Source organism: Diadema setosum, chromosome 6 (genome assembly GCF_964275005.1).
Source record: "Diadema setosum chromosome 6, eeDiaSeto1, whole genome shotgun sequence".
NCBI classification, from domain to species: Eukaryota; Metazoa; Echinodermata; class Echinoidea; order Diadematoida; family Diadematidae; genus Diadema; species Diadema setosum.
The window spans coordinates 10,047,077-10,070,280 of NC_092690.1; the positions used below are offsets into that span (position 1 = coordinate 10,047,077).

Below are 23,204 nucleotides of genomic sequence, written 5' to 3' on the forward strand. Positions count from 1 at the left end.
AAGACTGCAATCCGGTAGGCGTCTGTAGGGAATACGTGGTTTTCCTGGTCCTACTTTGGGAAAGATGAACTAAATTAGCAACAATTATTTAGAAACAAAAGGAAAAGTTTTTCAGAATGCACACCCTTGTTTTTCGTTAGTATACTTATGAGAGCCCTTAACGTCTTTTTGACTTGTATATCAAAGCATTTCGAATTTCCGTATCACAGAGAGAGTACTGATAAACTTGTTCCATGAATATGGAAATTCTGTTGTACGTCGACATGAGCACAGTAATTGCCTCCCTACTGAGACAAATTTCAGTCAACATCCATAGGGAATTATGTTGCTTTGTCACATTTGGGATGTTGCTTGATTAAAAAAGAAAAAAAAAACAAGCCTTCATTCGCGGCCATGTGAAGTAATTCTTTAATGCAAATATCATCATTCATCACTTTATTTGTCTGAGTGGAGCACTTGAGATTTCACAACAAATTGCGTGAAAAGGAAAATGTTATGGAGATGAGTTAGGGCGAGATGCAATATAGGATCCTGAAAGAATGTTTACCTTTGTTTATGAGTATAACATAACAAGAGAATTTAACGGGTACATACAGAGGTTATTTGTAAATCGCTTCAAATTGCCACAAATCATTTTATGTTATAGGATATTTTGTTACAAACATATTGATTATGATATCTCAAAACTTATAGTCGTATGCTATACTTTGCTTCATCAACTGTAGCATCATGTTAAGTACATATTGGTGGACAAATTGATATGTAGCGTGAATGGCAATGCTAATGACTGTTAGACTATATCGATGAGATAAAGTCAAACTTGTGATGAATCTGGCCCTTTTTATGGAGATTATTGCTTCTGTTCGTAAATCAAATTGTGATTTCTACTTTTCGCCAAGAAATTGATATACTTGTAAAACCTAAACTCATGACTAAATTAAGTGTTTATGTGAAGACACAATAAAATACAGAAAACACACACACACACACGCACATACACAAATCATTTTGTGTTGCTACCATTTGTTTCAAACTGTGGTTCGCTTTTTACTTTATTTTCTCTCCAGATATTGTAAGTTGGATTTCAGCTGAAGGTTACGTTTAAGTACCCTTCTGGTGATGAATTAAAGATATCACAGGAAGCTCTCTATCACTAAGTTCCAAACATTTACAAAAAAAAAAAAACCCTTTCTTTCAGTAAAGCTTTTTTTTTTTTTTGGGGGGGGGGGACAATTCAACCATTTCTGAACAGCACCATCAAACATATACATTGTCTTATCCATTATATTACGACTTTTTCGGATCATAATGTACGTGCATTTCCACAGCACACAAAAACACACATAAACATATTATACAATACAACAATACAACTCTGTCCCGATAACTGAGTGCATATTTTGTCTGCTCTCTCTCTCTCTCTCTCTCTCGTTCGAAATACAGCATGTATTATGTTGCCCGTATCTTTTTCATATTCTACGGACTTCCTACAGTACAATATGTTTAATTTTTTTCATGTGTTTCCTTTACATTGTGTTTTAACAGTACGAGTTTGAATTTCGTTGCAAGGATATGAGTTCACGTCAGCAGGATTATTTATCAATATATTTGGCTGAGATTTTACATGAAATTACGTGAAAGAACTAAACCGAGAAATGTGTCAAAAGATGTAGTAATCAAGTCTTGAAATAATGAGTACAATGGTAGTAATCATCGATATTGTATTTCAGAAAGTTTGCGATTGTACGAGACGTATTATACTTGCCCTTTTGCTCTAGCTAATAAAAACAAACATAATCTTGTCATATATACTCATTCATATCAGGTGGGTTTAATAATCGCTTCTGTTATTGAGAAATTACGGTTTGTTTGTTTTTTTCCTTTTCGCCGGTATGGAAAAGTGATATCCCTGATGACTAAACTTACACTAATCACTACATAATATAAATGGGGTCTGTAATTTTGTCCTCTGATATATTTGGGTAATATTCCAATAAAGGTGAAGACGTCCATGTAAACCTCCTGCAGATGCATTCGTTTGGTTATGAAAATAACATAGGAGGTATCTTGCACAAAGTCATCCATATCCATATTCAACCATTTTTTTTTTAACTTGTATTTTTGGTAGCACGCACAAACACACGCAGAGACGTTTACACAGATATTTTGTGTGAATGGGAATATGAATTTCAGAATATTGTAATTTGATGTGCTTTATTAAACAAAATGTTCTTCTCTCTAAAATACATGAGGCCCTGTCAGAGAAATGAATAAAAATAATTTGACAAAACCAATGCTTAGTCTCCTTTTTTGTGTAAGATTTAACTTTGCTGATTCAACTTAAAAGGAACTATACATAACTGGTTGAGATGAGGATTCAGGTTTATAACATTTTTTTGGTGAGATAATGAGAAGCCTCTTATTATACATGAAATTTCATGCAATTTCAAAAAAGTATTGAACGTTTATTTCATGTAAATTGGACATGAAATGGCTGAGATAGTAAAAAAAAAAGTGATCCTAATAAAATTGACAGGCCACGACTTTTATTAGAATCTCTTTGCTTTTCCTTGTTTGTATACATCTCAGTCATTTCAAAAACCAATTTTCATCAAATCAACTTTTAATTCCCCATAAATTTGTATGCTCTCTAACATTTCATAGAGTTGTTTCTAAATATCTCGCAAAACGTTACAAGCTGAATCCTCTCCACAACCAGTACAGTACAGTCCCTTTAATGTTGACCATAAAAAAACAATAAATGAGGTTACATGAACTTAATATACTTTTATGAACCTCTATGTACATAGCAATAGAGAGAGAAAAAAAGAAAGAGAGAGACAAGGAAAGAGAAAGAGGGAGAGGCAAGGGGAGCGATGCTGGGGTAGGGATACACGGAACTAATCCAACCAACCCAGGCAATAATCCATTATACAAATAACCAAGGTCATCAACATATCATTTTATCGGACTTGCGGTTTAGCAGTATAATTTACAACATGTCTCTATATATGAATTTCATGCTTTACTGTTCTCACACTCTACAGGCTCTTTTTTAATACTTTAAAAAGAATCACAGTGCATTTCTTTCCCTTTTTTTTGGGGGGGGGGGCGCTACAATTTTACACTTTCACAAAAGCCATATCTTTCTGTAAAACAGATTGTAGGAAATAATAGATTTGCATTAATTTTAATCGTCAATTATGTCAATATATTTTCTATTACGTTGATATCCCAGTGGTCTTTACAAGAACGTTTTACAAACTTCTCAAATTTGTCCTATAAGATGATGCAATCAATAATTGCATCTCCACGTAAAGAATAACACCCAAAACAAGGATCTCGTGATGTCTCCTTTTAGTGACCTTGTCTGTGAATAATTTCCAAACAACATGGCAAAATAACTATATCTAGTCGTGTATGCACATAAAATGTATAGAAAATATTATCACTCATGAAAAGTAGACATTTCCTCAAATTGTTACAAATGTGACCGTGCATCACAAAACAAACAAAAAGTCGCAACTCTTGATTTTATGTGAGGACTCAAGAAAGGTGAAATGGGTCAACCGAGTCAGTTTTGAGTTTTCCATATATTTCTGAAAGGGCTATCCTTCTTCTACATTTTCCCTAAGTTTGGGATCATAGATTAAATGGGAAAGCAGTTTTTCTACAACCCCTTTTTTGGTGAAGTAGTGTGATCAGGTTTTGCTTAGAGGCCCCTTTTAATTTCTTGAAAATCTTTTGCACACTCTTCACTTTGAACTCTAATAACTTTTGAAAGAATAATGTTACTGCTTTGAAAATTGATATTTGTTATAAACAGAATAAGTTAATCAAACATGCTTAATTTCAGCTTAATCTTATAATCCCTTCATTGTTGTTGTTGCTACAGTGGTTTACATCGAGTGTTTTGTCCCATTCATGGCACGGGTTGCACGGCTTAGTAGAGATTAGGCACTTGAATAAACCTTGTACTTCACAGCCTCTTTTCTCAGTTTAAACTTTTCCAGAGTGTGTGCTTTCTTTCCAATATTCATATAGGTTAGGAGAATCCATCTGGATTGAGTTATACATCATTTTAAAGCTTAGATTCTGCTCTTTCAGAATCTGCCCTTGTCTAAAAATCCATGTCTGGCGACTTTTTGTGTGTTTTGTGGTGCAGGGTCACAAATGATAAGGGTAAGATTATTCCACCTGCTGTCAGAAAGATGTGTCAAGAACTCTGTCATCAAGCTAGAAAAGTGAAAATATGTTGAATTTTCTTCATATGTTTATTCTTATCGTTTTCCATAAATGAAGCCACAATGTGTTGTAATCTTCTCATCTAGCCATGGCCACATCTTAAACATTGATTAAAAAATCATAACTTTCTTGACGATTGTCGGTTATTCTTCAAACTTACTTATTAACATTGCTGCATGCCGGCAATTCATATTTTAATCTGCGTTTTGTGTCCCCTTTATCCTAGGCGAAGAGATGTCAATGTGACCAAAGAGTAGCTTTTTACAATTTCTGCATGCAGGGAGAGGGCCTTTAATCGAAAGCACGCGGCCCTGGGATAACCAGTGTCGTACCCTGGCCGATGACGTGGTCTATTTCCGCCCGTGTGGCCTATACCATTGTTATGTACTTGTCTCTCGCGGTGAGCTACATAGATTTCATCACTCTCCTGACGAACTATTGTCTCAGAGCCTGTATTGCGTAAGATCCCGTTGGCGAGTGGCATATAAACTAAAAGGATGAGACGTGCTAATTCACTTCACTTCTCGATGGCTGCTCATCGAATCAGACTATCAAACGAGAAGAGAAATCTAACTTTACATCTCGGAGTAAGAGCCTCACTTTACCGACCTGATTGAAAACAGAGATGTGTTTTGAGTGTGGTTAACCATCAAGTGAAGTCGCAGAAAATATCTAAGCGGGCAGGAGAACAAGAACGTAAAAATATTTTCAGGTGAAATCAAGGTTATCATTTTCGGATTCTTCGATCAGACGTCAAAACATCAGGTCAGGGAATATGGCAGGAGACAAAGCGCCAGCCATTGGAATAGACTTGGGAACGACCAACTCGTGTGTCGGTGTCTTCCAAAACGGTAAAGTCGAGATCATTGCCAACGAAGAAGGAAATCGGACCACTCCAAGCTGCGCTGCCTTCACCGATACAGAGAGGCTCATTGGAGATGCTGCCAAGACCCAAACTGCTATGTAAGCAAATCTGACATATCAACTATTACTTCGTTGTAACCGGAATTTCGTTATAATCGTGTTCGTTATAACGGGAATGCACTGTAATTTTTCTCCTTCTTTTTCAAGTAGTCAAGGCGCTAATTCCTGTAGGAGGCTTAGTTAAGGAGTTCGTTCAACCCACCCCGCAGAAAAGGTTTGACCAGACAGGGTGGTAGATGGGACCTCCATGAACATCCTCAGGTAGTATGTGGTTCCAAATTGTGGTGTCAGTAGAATTTTACTGGCCATTTTTCATCATTATTTGTTAGAACAAACGCAAAGGGGTCTCCGCACGCCAAGACTATTACACGCACCACTAGCACTGCTACATGCGCCAGTGCAGTGGTGCGTGTAGTAGTCTTAGCGCACGCATACTTTTTCTTCGACGAACAAGGGTTTTGCCTGCAAACTAACTTATCACAGCAAGCTGGGGGTCGGTGTAGTGTAGTTTCTAGACGTTTTTATTTCGTCTTTATTTCTCCGAGTTCAGGAAAGCAGCGTGTGGTATCCAGTGTGCAGAGAGCTCGCTGGTATTGGCCCTACGCCGGATGATGCCCTCATCCGGCGTAGCGCAATACAGCGAGCTTCTGCACAATACACAAGCTGCAACTCCGAGAAATAAAGACGAAATAAAAACGACTAGAAATAAAGACTAGGGTCCGTGACGCTTGTCGCTATTGGGGCACTGAAAATACCAAACTTATCACAGTTTTTGCATTTATTTCATGAAGAATTCATCAAACCTGTATAAAACTTGATATGTACACGTTGCTAGAGATGTCAGCAATACAGTAGGGTTCAATGTAAGTTATAATATCGTACATGGTTACCATGGTAACCGGATGCCTACAGGTGATTGGTAACCCCCCCAAATGCCTCCTACTGCTGCAAACTTTGATTTTTTTTTTGATTTATAGATGCAATTAAAAAAAACCCAACTTTTTATTGACTATTGTAAAAAAAAAAAATCTTCTGCTTCCAAGGCAACTAGTATTATCCAATCAGGATTCAGCTGTCAATAACTCAAAAACTAAAGCCCATAATTTCAAAAAGCTCAATAAGCATATCCTTCCTTCTACATATTTTGTGAACAACTTATGTGAAGAATATATTGAAGCATTCTCAAGTTCAAGTAATGTTTGTAAATAAAGGCATAATAAACGGCCTTTGAAAGAAAGATATCATTTTCGAATAGTAAAATGCATGAAAAAGTTGCATCCGTCGTACTTTCAACACAAATTTGACTTCAAAGCACATAGGCAAATGTAGTTTTTAGTAATGTATGGACACAAAATTCCCTTAGAAATATAGGTGAATACAGAGAGCAAAGCCAATTATATTCGAAAAAATCTTTTGAGCATTAACAGCGATGGTTATTCAAAACAATCCTGGAAGAGAGCATAGCAAAGCAATAATTGTTCATGTTCGTAAAGGAAGTTTATTCAAGAATGCAGATAAATTTCTTTGTAAAGAAGGAATATACACGTGCGCTGGATTATCCACCAAAGAATTAAACGTAATTTTGTGTTCGTTAGCTTTTGTATATATATATATATATATATATATATATATATATATATATATATATGTAGAATGAAATGAAAAGATCATGATATGTAAATTTGTATCAAAACGTGCAGTAATGAATTGATGCTAAGGAGACAACCAGGGAAAACTCTTGGGCGTCTTTTCCCTTTTATCCAGGCTAATTTTACAGTGTTGAGGTAGGTACAATGATCCAATCTACAATGGGTAATGTGCACGAAAGGCAAAAGAAACAAATCTGTCTAAATTCCATATATATATATATATATATATATATATATATATTATATATTATATTTTTTGGGGGTGTTACCAATCACCTGTAGGCATCCCGTTACCATGGTTACCATGCATAATATAACTTACAATGAATCCCACTGTTTTGCTGACATCTCTAGCAATGTGTTTCAAGTTTCTTTATTTCACCAAGCAAAGAAGAAAAACAAACACATACAGCAACATTAGAATACAATTACAAAATATCAGTTAAACAGTGTAAAAGGAATTGCTATGGTAGGCAGCAGCCAGAAAGGAAATGTCCCTTATTTTCGGCTGACCTAAAAACATTCGTTAAATCACTGTTACCAATGTGTTCGAAGCAAGTAAAACGTAAGAACAAGACAGGACTAAGACATAACAATCAACACACAATGACAATAACAAAACACCTGATGTCTCAAAACATAAAGGATAAAAACTGATACTCTAATTTAAATGAATTTGGTTGTAATTATTGAAGAGAGTTTTTTTTTTGTAACCAGATTTAAATATATTCAAAGAGTTAGCATTGCGTATTTCAAAGGGGAGAGAATTCCACAGAATAGGACCACTGTAAAGAATAGATCGTTGATAAAAAGATGTACGAGATAGAGGTAGGTGAAAATCACTCGCGGTTCGCGTATTGTAATTATGAATGTGATTATTGTATGTGAAAAAGTCCAAAAGAGTTTTTGGTAATATAAAGTTCTTACATAAATACATAAAAATCCCCACCTGGTATTTATACATATCATTCAATTGCATTATTTTCAGGGATAAAAAGAGTGGTGGGGTATGGGCAAGATAAGAGACGTGGGCAATGATTCGTATTGCACGTTTTTGAAGTAGTAATAATCTTTGAATATGACATTCATGAGCATTACCCCAAACAATTATTCCATAATACAATTAAAGGTACTAGCCCACATTTGCAAACCCACGAAAATCAAAACTGCATAAAACAGGTCCAATATGACTTCAAGTACAAGTTATAACAGTAACATACCTCACCTGTTGCTCCTTGTCTATACCATTCGATGAAAGAGAGAAAATCATCGTTTTAAAATCAATTTTCAAACCGGGTCAACCCGACCCAAAATCGAATTGCGAGCGCGGGCTAGCTACGTACATTAACTTACACATGTATCGCATGCATGTAATACGCGCGTGGACCGGAGCTAGCGAGCGTTTTTATACGCATGCATACGGTGCATTTTCATTTATTTTTATGAAAGTAATGGACTAATTGGAACGAAATTTTGCACAGGTGTTACTGCAATCATACCCAAACTCCATGCTAACTATGATACCAATTGCTGCAGGTTTACAAATGTTGGCTAATACCTTTAAGGTAAAATTATAGCACTATAAATTGATTTCAAAACAGACTTCGGGAGAAAACTAAGTTTGTACATTACACCAATATTTTTTGATAATTTATTACAAATATAATTAATATGATTAGACCAATTCAACTTATTGTCTACAAAAACTCCAAGAAATTTCAGTGAGGAAACTTGCATGATTTGAGAACCACACATATTGATAGATACAGTGTCAATGTTAATTTTTTTCTTTGTAAATATCATAAAATTAGTTTTTGATATATTGATTGATAATTTGTTCATTCGCAGCCAACTTGTAACATATTGCAATTCCTTATTAAAAATCTCTTGTAAAGAATCCATATCATCATGAGACAAAAATATGCTTGTGTCATCGGCAAATAAAATGCATTGTAAAATATTAGAAACATTTGGCAAATCATTTATATATAAAAGAAATGAAATAGGCCCAAGGATCGATCCCTGGGGCACTCCACATCTTATGTTTTTTTTATATTCAGAAACATTCTTATCAATTGATACAAACTGCTTACGATTACTCAAATAACTTTTAAAAAGATTTAAAATAACTCCACGAATACCATACTGACCTAATTCAGCTAAAAGAATATTATGATCAAGCGTGTCAAATGCTTTGCTCAGGTCTAAAAATAAGCCCAGTAAAATTTTCCCGTTGTCTATTGCACAGATCACCTTATGAATGAAATCAATCAATGCTGAAGATGTGGAGTGCCCCGGTCTAAATCCATACTGATTTTTCTTAATAATATTGCACTTTGTCAGAAATTGAATAAGCCTAGTGGAAATACATTTTTCAAAAACTTTGGAGAAAACGGATAAAACTGATATTGGGCGATAATTTGTCATCAAATCAGGGGAACCACTTTTAAAAACTAATACAACTCTTGCAATCTTCAGTTTATCTGGAAAAATACCAGATTCCATGCACTGATAAAATATTGCACATAAAGGTTTACATATCAAATGAACAGCTCTTTTCACAATTCGCATATCAATATTATCGTATCCAGCACTGACATCATTCTTAAAACTGGTTACAACATCAATTATTTCTTTACAAGTAATTGGTTTAAAAAATGCACTTGGCTCAACTTTTGTAACATATTGAAGATAATCATACTCATCTGAAACATCAAAAGATGAATTAATATCGCAACCAATATTAACAAAATATGTATTTAACAAATTACAAATCTCTTTCTCATTTATAATTGTTTCATTGTTACACTTAATATATTTAATGGTTGTTTTCTTATTGCATTGTTTCCCTAAGGCATTATTTATCACATCCCATGTCTTTTTACTATGCCCAGTGCTATCAGCTAACTTTTTCTCATAATATTTCTTTTTAGCTAATTTTATCATATTAGTCATTTTATTTCGATATTTCTTATAAAGAGTTTTACGGTAATCATTTGGATTCCTTTTATACAATTTATACATTTTACATTTTTTCCTTATTAATTTACGAATATCATTTGTACACCATACATTATCATTTTTCCTTCGTTTACAACAAACTGAAATCAACGGTAATGATTCATTATATTTGTCAGTGATTAAATAAAAAAAAATATCAAAACTAATATTACCATCATCTTTATCATATTCCCATGACGTCGATTCCAGTGACCGTAAAAAATATATAATATTATTTTCATTTGTATCTCTCTTCGTTTGTCTTTGTTGACTTTTAAACGATGAAATTACACTTTTACAGATACAATATACCGGGAAATGATCTGATATATCAGTTAAAATAATTCCAGAGTGGATCTGACAAGAATCATTTGTAAAAATGTTGTCAAGTAATGAAGCGGAAGAGTCAGTTACACTTGTGGGATAATGAACCAAAGGTAACATAGAATTCAATAACAGCAAATCCAAAAATTCATTTATATATTGCACACACCCTATTTTAAGCAAATCAATATTAAAATCGCCCATTAGATAAAAACATTTCTTTTCCTTTCTAACAATATCTAAAATATCATTCAAAGACTCACAAAATTCATTAACTGACTTATTGGGTGGTCTATACACAACACATATCAAAGTAGAAGTATTGCAATTTGTTATTTCTATAAATATACTCTCAAAAAATCAGTGTTAATATCAAGATCGCATCGGCGATTAAAAGAGATATCTTTATGTACATAAAACCCAACACCTCCTCCGCGTTTAGTTTTGCGACTGTTACCAACGAACTCATAATTGTTAATATTGCACAGTGATAAAGGTGAATTATCATTTAGCCATGTCTCACTAATACCAACAACTTTGATTTGCATAGACAAGGAAGAGAGAAAAAGCGATAAAGCATCAAAATTGCGACATAAACTTCTCACATTAATATGAATACAAGACAAATATTTACTCAAATCTTCATTGAAATATTCATTTTCTACAAAATCATTGAACTCCTCCGGTGTAAAATTTGTTTGAAGTATATCATTGTTAATTCCAGATTCAGGTGGTGATAAAAATTCATTCAGAGTATGGAAATCAATATCATTGAGACATCCGAGAAAACTATGCTTACACGACATTACATGCACACTATTGCACACAAAACACATATATGACACTGGAACATAATGACTCAGAATTTACAAAATGCAGGTACCAAAATTTATATAAAACGAAGTAAGCCTGTAAATCAATACAAAATAATAAACATAAACGGAGAACTGGATTGAGATACAATCATATACTCTACAGCTGTACTTGTTTGCTGGTCACAAATTCATAGATGCAGGTCGTTTGACATGTGTTTAATGACAATCATTTTATGTTTAATTTCTTCAGGTCTTCTTCACATGTAATCAGTTTTGTGATGTTCTTTCCCCCATATGCACCAAGAAGGGCGATTACACGGCCATCAGATGACCACGCTGATATCACCTTGTGGGTATTGCGGGTCTGCGACAGAAGTTTTAGGTTTTTCAACGTCAGATCCTCCACGATGACGATTCCGCTTCCTTTCAACTTTTTGCGATTTTCGATGATCTCTCTTTTCTTCCGGTAGCTGGTCAACTTGACGATGATGGGACGTGGGCGTGACTGGAACGATGAAGCCTCATTGGTCGAACGAGGAGACTGAACAGGCCGCGCAGTCTCACGCGGGCTCCCAGTACGATGAGACCGATCGATGTCCTTGGCCGGGTCCAAGGTCACTCCAAGCTTTGTCTTGATGATGTCTGCTGCTAACATGTCCGTCTTCTCTCCTCTTTTCTCTTGCAGACCAAAGATACGGATGCATGATCGCCGAGAGTATTGTTCTTGATTGTTTATGGAGTTTTCCAATCTTGTGTTGCTTTGCTCAAGTTTGATGACCTTCTGCTGCAGATTTTTCACTTCTTTGTCCTTCTTCTCCAAGTCTCTTTGCAGGTCCAACACTTCCCCTTGCAGAACTTCCACATTCTTCATGAAATCTCCAAGTTTCTTTTCAATGGCGTTCCCAACAATTGACTCAAGAAGGCCAACAAATTCCTGATTTTTTAACAGGTCTGTCATCACCTGACTTGCTACTGCAGCTGATTGCCTGGTATTCAAGGGAGTTGCCATTATACTGGATGAGATGATTCGAACAATGGAGCAGTAACAAAGGAGTGACAAACGCTGTTCTAGGCACAAAAGGGGCTCTTGGCATCCCACCAAGGCAATGAAATGTTACAGAAGAAGAGTCACGGCACAAGGTTCAATGTGTGGGACCAGCACAAAAATGGGTTTACAACTTGCAAACGCTCATCTCATTTTCAATCCAGATTTTCTCCGACTGTAGGGAGAGTCTCACATTTTAAAATCCAACATTGCTCCAGGACAGTAGGTGGACATTCCTCACAAAGTTTGGTTATCAGATAGTTGAATCAAGGAGCAGAAATATGAAGAAAGATCTCACACACAGAGGGGCGCTCGCTCACTCGCTTGATTGTACATATATAGTTTTATCCAGTTTTGATTAATTTTTCATGAAATACATGCAAGAATTGTGATAAGTTTGTCATTTTCACTGCCCCAATAGCGACAAGCATTACTGACCCTAGTCTTAATTTCTAGTCGCTTTTATTTCGTCTTTCTTTCTCTGAGTTGCAGCTTGCGTATTGTGCAGAAGCCCGCTGTATTGCGCTAAGCCAAGTGAGGGTGCACACCCAGTGATTGCGACAAAAACGGTTGTGGCGTCGCAATCACTGGGTATGCGCTCTCACTCTGCTTGCTTGGACTCGGAGAAATAAAGACGAAATAAAAACGTCTAGAAACTACACTACACCGACCCAAGCTTGGCATGAAATGTTAGTTTGCAGGCAAAAAACCTCGTTTGTTGCCTAAAAAGTCTGTATGCACTAAGACTACTACGCGCACCACTGGCATTGGCGCCTGTAGCAGAGCTAGTGGCACGTGTAGTAGTCTTAGCGTGCGCAGACACTTTCTCGAAGAATAAGGTTTTGTCGCAACTTAAGTGGCCTTTAAAATTTTATTGATACCACAATTTGGAGTCACATACTACCTACTCTTCCAGAGGGTCAAACCGACCACCCCATGCAGTCAAACCTTTTCTGCGGGTTGGGTTGAACGAAATCATTTTTTCTGGGTCCCTGCGCCTTGACTAAAGGATTTGCATGTAAATAATTCTATTTTTACTTTTCCAATTTTCTTTTACATGGAGAGGAAAATGGCATAAAATGCTCTTTGCTGCGGATTTCCTCCCTGTTGACTAGTGTGTGTAAATGATATTTCAAACTCATCTAAGTTACTGCAATATATTATGTTCGCCGATGACACCAATGTATTCTGTTTAATTTTGATTTTCATTCACTCCTAAGAACTCTCAATACTGAATTACCGACATTATCTACATGGTTCATGAGTAATAGATTATCACTCAATTTGAAAAAGACAAATTTTATGTATATTCATAGTAAGAAACATAGAAATGAAATGCAACATTCAAATATTATGGTGGATGGTATATTATTGGAACAAAAAGAAAATATCAAATTTCTCGGAATTATATGTAAATGAAAAAATGAACCGGAACACTCATGTGCAATATGTCTGTGATAAAGTGTCTCGTAATTTTGGTATATTTCATAAGTTAAGGTCAGTAGAAATTATCTTTGCTTGATAAGACTTTCGCCTGCTGGATCTGCAGGCTTCTTCAGATCGAGCGCTGTGAGAAGGACTTACCACGAGCCGACGTAGCTAGCGCACGCCGATCTGAAAGAATGGGATCGTATATTGAGGAAAGTGAGTATTGCCCACTGAACTCTATAGTGGAAGGGGCGCTGTGCGCACTTAGCGCGCACTACACACCGAAAAGCCACTACGCTCGTGTTGCACTGTGGGTAAAAGCTTGAAGCCACCGGAAGTGCTGGCCGGTGGCGGCCATATTGGGACTCTGCTATGGGGCACCAATAAGGTGCCAAGAACCACATGGCTATTTCGTTACGAAATGAGTAATTTTGTCCACAAAATTGCATTTTGAAATCAGTCATTTCGTTAAAGAAAAATTTTAATATTCATCTTGTCAAAAAACAGTTGTAATGTTAGGACATGTTCATTTTGTCGAGTTAAGAGCCATTTCGTGATGAAATAGCCCATGCGATACTTGGCGCCCCATGATTTACAACACCAAAGTGACTTTCCACTGAGGAACGCGCGCTTCTTCTGCGTACCATCTGCACAACAATAGCGTATAGTAAAGTGGGCGGGGCATAAAGTAGGAGTCCTGAAATGGCAGCGCCAACTAAAGCAATTCCGGTGGCTTCGAGCACAGCGCGTAACGTCATTTCCAGTATAGAGTCCAGTGGTATTGCCTCAGGTCTCGGTTGAAGGTTTTCTCTCAGATCGGCGTGCGCCAGCTACGTCGGCTTGTGGGAAGTCCTTCTCACAGCGCTCGATCTGAAGAAGCCTGCAGATCCAGCAGGCGAAAGTTTTATCAAGCAAAGGTAATTTCTACTGATTGTAATAAAACGAACGTTCATCAAGTTGATTTCCAATTATGAATCTTAGGTATTATGTTCCTCAAAATATTTTATTCATGTTATATAACTCGTTAATATTATCGTACATCTTATATTGCAACATTGTATGGGCAACTTTAAAAAGTCACATTGATAGTATATCACTTCTACAAAAGAAAGCTATACATATATGCACCAACTCTGGTTATCGAGACCATTCAGATTCTTTATTTGCAGGATTGACAACACTAAGGTAAATGACATTATTATTATTTTTTTTTTTCAAAATTCACTCTTTATGTTTCGTTTACATAATGGTCAGTTGCCATCATCTTTCTTTTCACTATTCCAGTTAAACAAGGACATACATTCTTAAATCACAAGACAATCTGATAAATTTCATTTATATAATCCTAAAACAGTGATGGCTCTGAAATCTGTCAGACACACCGGACCCGATGTTTGGAATTCTCTTCCTTCTGAAATTCGAAGTTTAAAGTCCATGTACTCTTTTAGGAAAGCTGTAAAAACAATGTTGCTTTCTGGATATTAGTAATTTCATTGTCTTTGTTAGTGCATTGTACATGAAATTCTTTCGCAGAAATATCGACGCATTTAATCTATTACGTAATCATGTAACCGACCATAAACTGCATTTACTGTTCACCTGTACCTCGGTGAGAAAATATTTAGTTATGCCTTGCTGATCAGTGATACAGGTGAACTTACTTTGTGTAAACCTTTAGTGAAAGCAGACAGACCTCTCCTTTCCCTTTCTCCTTTCTACTATCCTATCTCTATGCAAGTTATCCCTCCCTCCTATTCTCTTTCCGATGTGTAGTAGTATGTAAGGGGGCTGCACGCAAATCAAGCCACGCTTATGCTGTAGCCCCACTGTATTATTCATTGTGTTGCTCATACGTTTTGCTGTACATTGTGTAAAGGCAATGAAGAACATTTTGTGAACAACTTATGTTTATGTATGCATATATACATGTACATGCATGTACACTGATAATACAGAAACCAATATATCAAATCAAATCAAATCAAAATCAAATCAAATCAAAATCTTTGATTATTGTTTTTTGTTTGTCGATACCTTCACGTAATTTTCAATTTCTGTTGAATTACAGGAACCCACAGAACACAATCTTTGATGTCAAGCGGCTGATTGGTCGGCGATTCACAGACGAGAGCGTGCAAGCTGATATGAAGCACTGGCCATTCAAGGTGATCGACAGAGGAGGCAGACCAGCGATAAGGGTTGAATACAAGGGAAAAGAAAAGATCCTATCCCCAGAAGAAGTCAGTGCCATGGTTCTCAGCAAGATAAAGGAAACAGCTAAAGCATATCTGGGTCAAAAGGTTACTAATGCTGTCATCACTGTCCCTGCCTACTTCAGTGATGCTCAGCGACAGGCCACCAAAGATGCTGGTGTCATTGCAGGGCTGAATGTCCTCCGTATCATCAATGAGCCAACAGCAGCTGCCTTGGCATATGGACTAGACAAGAATTTGCAAGGTAAGCAGCATGTGCTGATCTTTGACCTCGGTGGAGGCACATTTGATGTGTCCATCCTGGCGATCGATGAGGGTGTCTTCGAAGTCATATCAACAGCTGGAGACACCCATCTTGGTGGTGAGGACTTTGACAACAGATTAGTCAACCACTTTGCAGAGGAGTTCAAGCGCAAATACAAGAAGGACCTTACAAACAGCCCACGAGCGATCCAGCGTCTCCACACAGCAGCTGAGCGAGCTAAACGGACTCTGTCAAGAAGCTTACAGGCAAGTATTGAGGTTGAATCACTGTTCGAAGGGGTTGATTTCCGCTCAGCCATCACCAGAACTCGCTTTGAACAAATGTGCTCTGATCTCTTCGGTAAATGCCTTGACCCAGTTGAGGGTGCTATTGCTGATGCAAAGATTGAAAAGAAAGACATCCACACCGTTGTGCTGGTTGGAGGATCAACCCGTATTCCCAAGATCCAGAAGCTTCTGCAGGAGTTCCTGGATGGGAAGGACCTCAACAAGTCCATCAATCCAGATGAAGCTGTGGCATATGGTGCAGCAGTCCAGGCAGCCATCTTGTCCGGGGACCAGAGTGCAGAAATCCAGGATATCTTGCTCGTCGACGTTACTCCACTCTCTCTTGGGACTCAGGTCGTTGGTGGTGAAATGTCAATCGTCATCAAGAGGAATACGACAATTCCAGTAAAGGCAACACAGAATTATACCACAGTTTTTGATAATCAAACAAGCATGACCATTAAAGTGTATGAGGGAGAGAGGACGCTCACTAAATACAACAACCTGCTTGGAAAGTTTAGGTTGAGTGGAATTCCTCCAGCTCCAAGAGGTGTGCCAGACATTATAGACACATTTGACATCGACGCCAATGGCATCTTAACTGTGACATCCAAAGAACAGAGCACAGGTCGCAGCAACAACATCACAATTACTAATGACAGCGGCCGTCTGTCCAAGGAGGAAATTGAACTCATGATCAACGATGCTGAGAAGTTCAAAGCTGAGGATGACCTCCAGAGGAAAAGAATTCGAGCTAGAAACAAATTGGAGGACTACGCTTACAGGATCAAATCCGCTGTAAACAAACCGTCAGCTGAGAGGAAGCTAACCGCTGACGACAAACAGACAATCATTAAGGCTGCAGACGATGTCTTTCAGTGGCTGGATTTTAACTCAAAGGCAACCACAGAGGAGCTCACACACCAATTGGAAAAGCTTCGAAAGACGTGCTCACCAATCAAGATTGAAATTGGGAGTGGACAGTAAAATGAATGACAGCCAAGAGGGCGTCAGTCAGGAGCCAGTGCAGGGGATTTTTAACCTGCTCTGGAAGAGACGGACTAAATCAGCCAATATCATTCAACAGGAATTTATAGCTCCAAGATGTATATCCGTTTTATTGTATATCCTGTTACATGTACCGGAGGATACTTTTGATTTACCAGTTCGTTCTAACGAAGTTAGAATTCGAGTTCGGAAACTATAAACATTGAAAGTCTGTGGTTTAAAAAAAAAAAAAAATCCGGTGGAAGGAAATTTCGAAATACAGTTGTAACAAATGAAAACAAGGTTACAAGGACTTCGTTAACATGGAAATTTCCTGCACCCTGTTCAAGTCCAGAAGCCTATGATTGTTGAAAGCGTCCTCGCCTTTTCAGTCATCACACACAAATATAGAGCGATTCTGTCATAACGAAGTCCTAGGACTGACACAAATATAGAGCAATTCTGTGAAATTGAAGTCCAAGGACTGACAGTTTTCTTTATATCGAAATATTGATATAACCGAACAAATGCAGTTCATGAAGAAAACACACAAATCCCCCGTATGCTGTATGTTGTTCATTGAATATTCATCATACTCTGAAAGAGAATGTTAGAGCCTGTTTACGCGGACTTTTGGGCCGGCCTAAAAGTCGGTGTAAACGCACGCTGGCCCAAATGCGGTACCAAATTTGGACCCGCATTTGGATGAGCTCCGGAGGTTGTCTCGGGCCGGCCCTGGGCCGACCTATTCTCGGTGTAAACGCACGCTGGCCCAAATGCGGTACCAAATGCGAGTCCCGCTTCCTCTCCGCAGCGATCGTGACGTAATTGCGTAATGTTATGAGTGCTTATATCGTGCATGCTGTCTTGTCTTGTCTTGTCTTGTCTTGAAGGAGCGGAGAATTCTGTCCGAATCGATACGATAGAGGTTCGAACACGTTCACAGAATTGCATACGTACACAATACACATTTCCCGCGGGCGCGTTCCAATGAAATCATTGTTCACATGCATAGCGCCGCTACCGTAAGAGTATTCAATATAATATTTTGGGCCGGCCCAAATTTCTCGGTGTAAACGCACACCGAGTACCGCAATTTGGGCCGGCCTAAAAGTGGCCAGGCGGTGTAAACGGGGTCTTAGATGCGATGTTTCTTATGCTGTATGCTGTATAATTTTGTAAGCGATTCACATTCCGTCACAACGGAGCACATTTCTTTTTTTTTTCTTTGTCAATGACGCATAGATATTCTTGCTATAACCGTGTTCGTTGTAAGCAAACTTTTCACCATGAGACTTCAATAATATTGATGTCGGGACGTGAATGTTTACGTCGTTGTAACGAAATTGCGTTATAACTTTGCTCGTTGTAATGGGAGTGAAGCACTGTAAGTTGATTATAGAGGGTCTGCTCTGTGTGCGCTTTACTAGCCCGATTTCCTGACGTATTGTGTTCAATTCGGTGTAGAGATGTATCATTAAAAAATAAAAAGCTGCTTACAAGTTTAAGCGATAGCACCCTTGCTTGTTCCGTCTTTTTCCACATTACAGATTTATTATCATTATTATCATTATTTTTTACGGTCTGCTTGTGTGCGCTCTGCTATCCAGACTTCTGGTAATTTGTCTGGACGGGAGCTTGTAATTATTGATGATGTTTCCCCCAATATTCTGCCTTTAACAATTCAAAGGTCTACCAGCACATTTTTTGATGGATTTTTGTTTTGTTCTGTTTTGTTTTCATTATCTTGTATAATGCGGTGGATAATTGTGAAACTTGGAAACCTTAACGCTTTTGGTGATGCTGCCCCCAGTTTTCCGGCATTTACCGGATCGAAGGTTTTATTTTCGTCGGTGTGGCCTATTGATTGGCTGCATTTCTTGACGGACATTTATAGAGTTCGGTAAAGTAGTGTATCTTAAAAAAGAGAATCTAGCCGCCTATAACTGTCAGCAAAAGAGCCTTTGCGTGCTCAGTCTTTGTACACAGAAAGGTTGCTTTTTGAGGGTCTGTTTGTGTGCGCTCCATTGGCCTTATTCCTTGGAGAATTTTGTTCACATTTTACACAGATGTTTATCACGAGGAAATTAGATTGTACTGGTAGGTTATACTGTATTGAAGAGCTCTTGCGACAACTGTAACGATTCACAGTTTCTGTTGGGTGACAGCGGGCATATCAAGTATACCATTAGTATCACTTGAGAAGTATCTCACAATACGAGACGAGAGGTTCAGCTTGCTGAATTGTACCGATTTGGGGGTATTTTCATAGTGTCTTCTAAGAAAGTAATCGCGCGAAGAATTCGAATTCTTCGTTTATGTCAAGGAAAAATGAATTGTAACCTTACTGAGAATAATTACAAATATTACACTGCATATAAGAACTAATGAGCAATTTCGTTGCAAGGATGTGATTTCACGTGAGCAGGTTTATTCGTCAGTATATTTGGCTGAGATTTCACATGAAATTACGTGAAAGAAAGAGTCCAGAAAGCAGTTAAGGTGTGGTAAAAACGTCTTAAAATAATACGTAGCATGGTATTCATTAGTGATAATTGCAGAAGAGTTTGGCGATTGTACAAGACTTTGCTTCAGCTAACATAATTGTACGTGTCTTTTATAATCATACAGGTGCCACAATTTGTGACACTGTATATGAAGATTGGTGAACAAACTGAAAAATACATCATGTTAAATGATTGTCAAGCATTAAGAGATTAACCTATACAGTATGTTAAGTAAACATAGCCATGTGATGTTGATCATTCATAATTATGGTTAAGTGATATCCTTGATGACTATACTTAAAGGGGGTGTACAGTACTGGGTGGGGTAGGGATTCATGTTTTTTACATTCCTAAGTGAGATAATGAGAAACATCTCATGAAATATGACAGAGCATGTAATTTTAAGAAGGATTCAACATTTGTTTGATAAAAATTGGTTTTCAAATGGCTGAGATGTCCAAAAAATTGATAATAATAAAAGATGACAGGCCACAACTTTATCAGGAATTCTTTGTTTCACCTTGTTTTTGGATATCTCGGCCACTTCAAAACCGATTTTTATCAAATAAATTTTTGATACCCCTTAAAATTGCATGCTCTTTGACATCTCATAGAGTGGTTTCTGAATATCTCGCAAAATGTTAAAAGCTAAATCCTCACCTCGACCAGAACTGTACACACCCTTTAAACGCATTGCAATATCTGCGTAGGGTTTGTTATGAACATATTATACACACACACACACACACATATATATATATATATATATACATAGTGTGTGTGTGTGTGTGTGCGTTTGTGTGTGAGGGTATAATTTTGCATTCAAATGTAGGTGAAGACGTTCACGTAAACCCTCCACTGATACATTCGTTTGATTATGAAAGTAACATAGGATGTATTTTCAAAAATTCAAAACATAAGCATAATAGAGTCGGTACCACCAGTTTTTCCTATTTTCGATATTCGGCCATTGCTGTTACCTGTTTTTCAAAAGCACACACAAATTCACGCACACGCTTACAGATGTCATGTGCCGAATTGGGATATGCATATATAGCTTTGAATTTGGGGATATTAGAATTTTAGGTGTTTTAATGAACACATGTTCTTCCTTCAAACATACATGTAGCACTGTCAGAGAAATAAATGAAATCAAATTAGTCGGAGAACGAGGAAATTTCAGCCTCCTCTTTGCGTAAGATTTCACTATGCCAACGTGATTCGAGTGTGAATTTACTATTTTCTAGAAATGCAAATGCGGATGCACGTAAGATGAGAATTAAATGTGACATGAGGGATACACTATGACAGTGAGACAAACATAGGAAAGTATGGATATGTGTGCACTTCATTCTTAATTAGTGATCCATTTAAACCATTCACTCATTTCAATAAATGTTTTAATATGAAGAGTTCTTTTTCAAAAGATGCTTCTATGGGACATAAAGTCATTGCATGAAAACACTTCAAAGCTTTCGAAATAGTAATCAAGGCTTTTCTCCTTACTATTGAAGTGTATTTAGCATTTTGAAACGAATTCTTCATAATGTCTGTATATCTATACATGTATTATGTATATATGAAGAGTTTGTTCGCAAAAACCGATAAGTCCATATTTGCCAAATGGAGATATTTGCGATTAAAGGTCAAGAAAAATAAAGAGAATGATAAGAAATTGTTTGCTTCTTTTGACCATAACTTCAAAAACGTACCTTTATATGTAGTGACCAACATATCATTTAAAATGTATTATTTTGTACTTTATGACAGAGACCGTACTTCAAAATTTTCAAAATAATGGACTTGTCGGTTTTTGCAAACAAACTCTTCATATATTACATACATGTATACATATATATATATATATATATATATATATATATATATATATATTTAAGAGTTTGTTCTCAAAAACCGATAAGTCCATATTTGCCAAATGGAGATATTTGCGATTAAAGGTCAAGAAAAATAAAGAGAACAATAAGAAAAGTTTTGCTTCTTTTAACCATAACTTCAAAAATGTACCTTTATATGTAATGACCATTTATCATTTAAAAGGTATTATTTTGTACTTTATGACAGAGAACGTACTTCAAAATCTTCAGAAATTGACATATCGGTTTTTGCGAACAAACTCTTCAATATACATATATATGTATGTATATACATTGTATATATATATATATATATATATATATATATATATATATATATATTATATATATAATAAGGGGTGGGCCGATCGGGGCATGAGACGCCCATATATAACAACTAACTCTGGAAATATCACTAATAATCTCCGCCCCTCCCATTCTCTAAAGCAATAACTGATTATGAGGGATATCACACTGACCAGCGTACAAACATATTCCAATGATTTTCATGCTCTTTATGCTCTCCTCACACTCTTGCTTTTCTTTGATACTTCCAAAATTCACTGTGCACAATTTCCTAAACACGCCTAGCACTTTCATTCAAGGGAATTCTCCCATTAAAACAAAATCTTGAAAATCAAAGATTTGTATTCATGTCATTTTGGTCAATTTACACCGATATCCCAACAGTCTAAAAAAGAGCGTTTTCAAAAATAATCGTTTCGCATTTGTCCTATAAGATCATCCCATTCATTTCATCTTCCCCTCCTACGAGAAAAACAAGGATATCGTGATGTTTGCGTTTAGTGACTTGGAATGATTTCTAAACAGCATAGCAAGTAATTATATCATGTCACTTATGTACAATAATTATCATGATACAAAATATAGAGAGGACTTATCTTTTTTAATGAGCTGTAAACGTTCCCTGAAATTGTTACTATGGAAACACATGATAAATGTAGGCCACAACTATTTCCCCTGCTTTCTGGAGGTAAGTGAAGTACTACGTAGAAAGTGAAAATATGTTGAATTTTATGCAGATCAAATACTTGTACATAACGTCACCAAGTGTGGCAGTTTTCTCATCCCAGTCTGCCTGACTTTCCTTAAACTTTCTATAGTATTGCTGCAATCCGCCGCGTCACATTTATATTTTGATTTAATTTCCCTTTAATCTAAGCTAATGAAGAGGGCCTTTAGTCAAGACTAGCGATCATGCGACCCTCGGATAACCGAGTCATGGTTTATTTCCGCCTGTGCTGGCAATGCCATTGTCTATTGTCCTTCACAGTGAACTAGATTTCATCACTCTCCCTCCGCACAGTTGTCTAGAGTCTTTATTGCGCAAGATCCTTTTGGCGTGCAGCACTATCCATGAACAGGATGGTATACGCGAATTCACCGTACTTCTCTATGGCTGCGTATCAATCCAGACTATCTAAGAAGAAGAGAATTCTAACGTTACATTACGAAGAATTAAGAGCTACATTTTGCCGACCAGCTTAAAAACTTAAGTTTGTGTTTCGAGTGGTGAGCCAGCAAGTGAAGAGCAAGCAAAATTTGAGCAGGCAGGAAAAAAAGAACGAAAACATACTTTCAGAAAATATCACGATGGCTATGTTTATAGTTCTTTAAATGACAAAGCTTCAAATGAGGAAG

General features: G+C 37.0%; 1 protein-coding gene across 1 annotated transcript; it reads left to right on the forward strand.

The window, feature by feature from the left end:
- Window positions 1–5,020: 5,020 nt before the first annotated feature.
- LOC140229510 (heat shock 70 kDa protein IV-like) lies at window positions 5,021–17,161 on the forward strand. The gene is made up of 2 exons (XM_072309759.1): window positions 5,021–5,208; window positions 15,499–17,161. The coding sequence occupies exons 1-2, from the start codon at window positions 5,021–5,023 to the stop codon at window positions 17,159–17,161; spliced, it is 1,851 nt and encodes a 616-aa protein (XP_072165860.1).
- Window positions 17,162–23,204: the final 6,043 nt, after the last annotated feature.

Excerpts from the sequence above, each read along its gene's own strand:
- LOC140229510 (XM_072309759.1), top strand. The coding sequence starts at position 5,021 with ATGGCAGGAGACAAAGCGCCAGCCATTGGAATAGACTTGGGAACGACC. Across the intron at positions 5,209-15,498 it reads GCCAAGACCCAAACTGCTAT|GAACCCACAGAACACAATCT; the intron begins GTAAGCAAATCT and ends GTTGAATTACAG.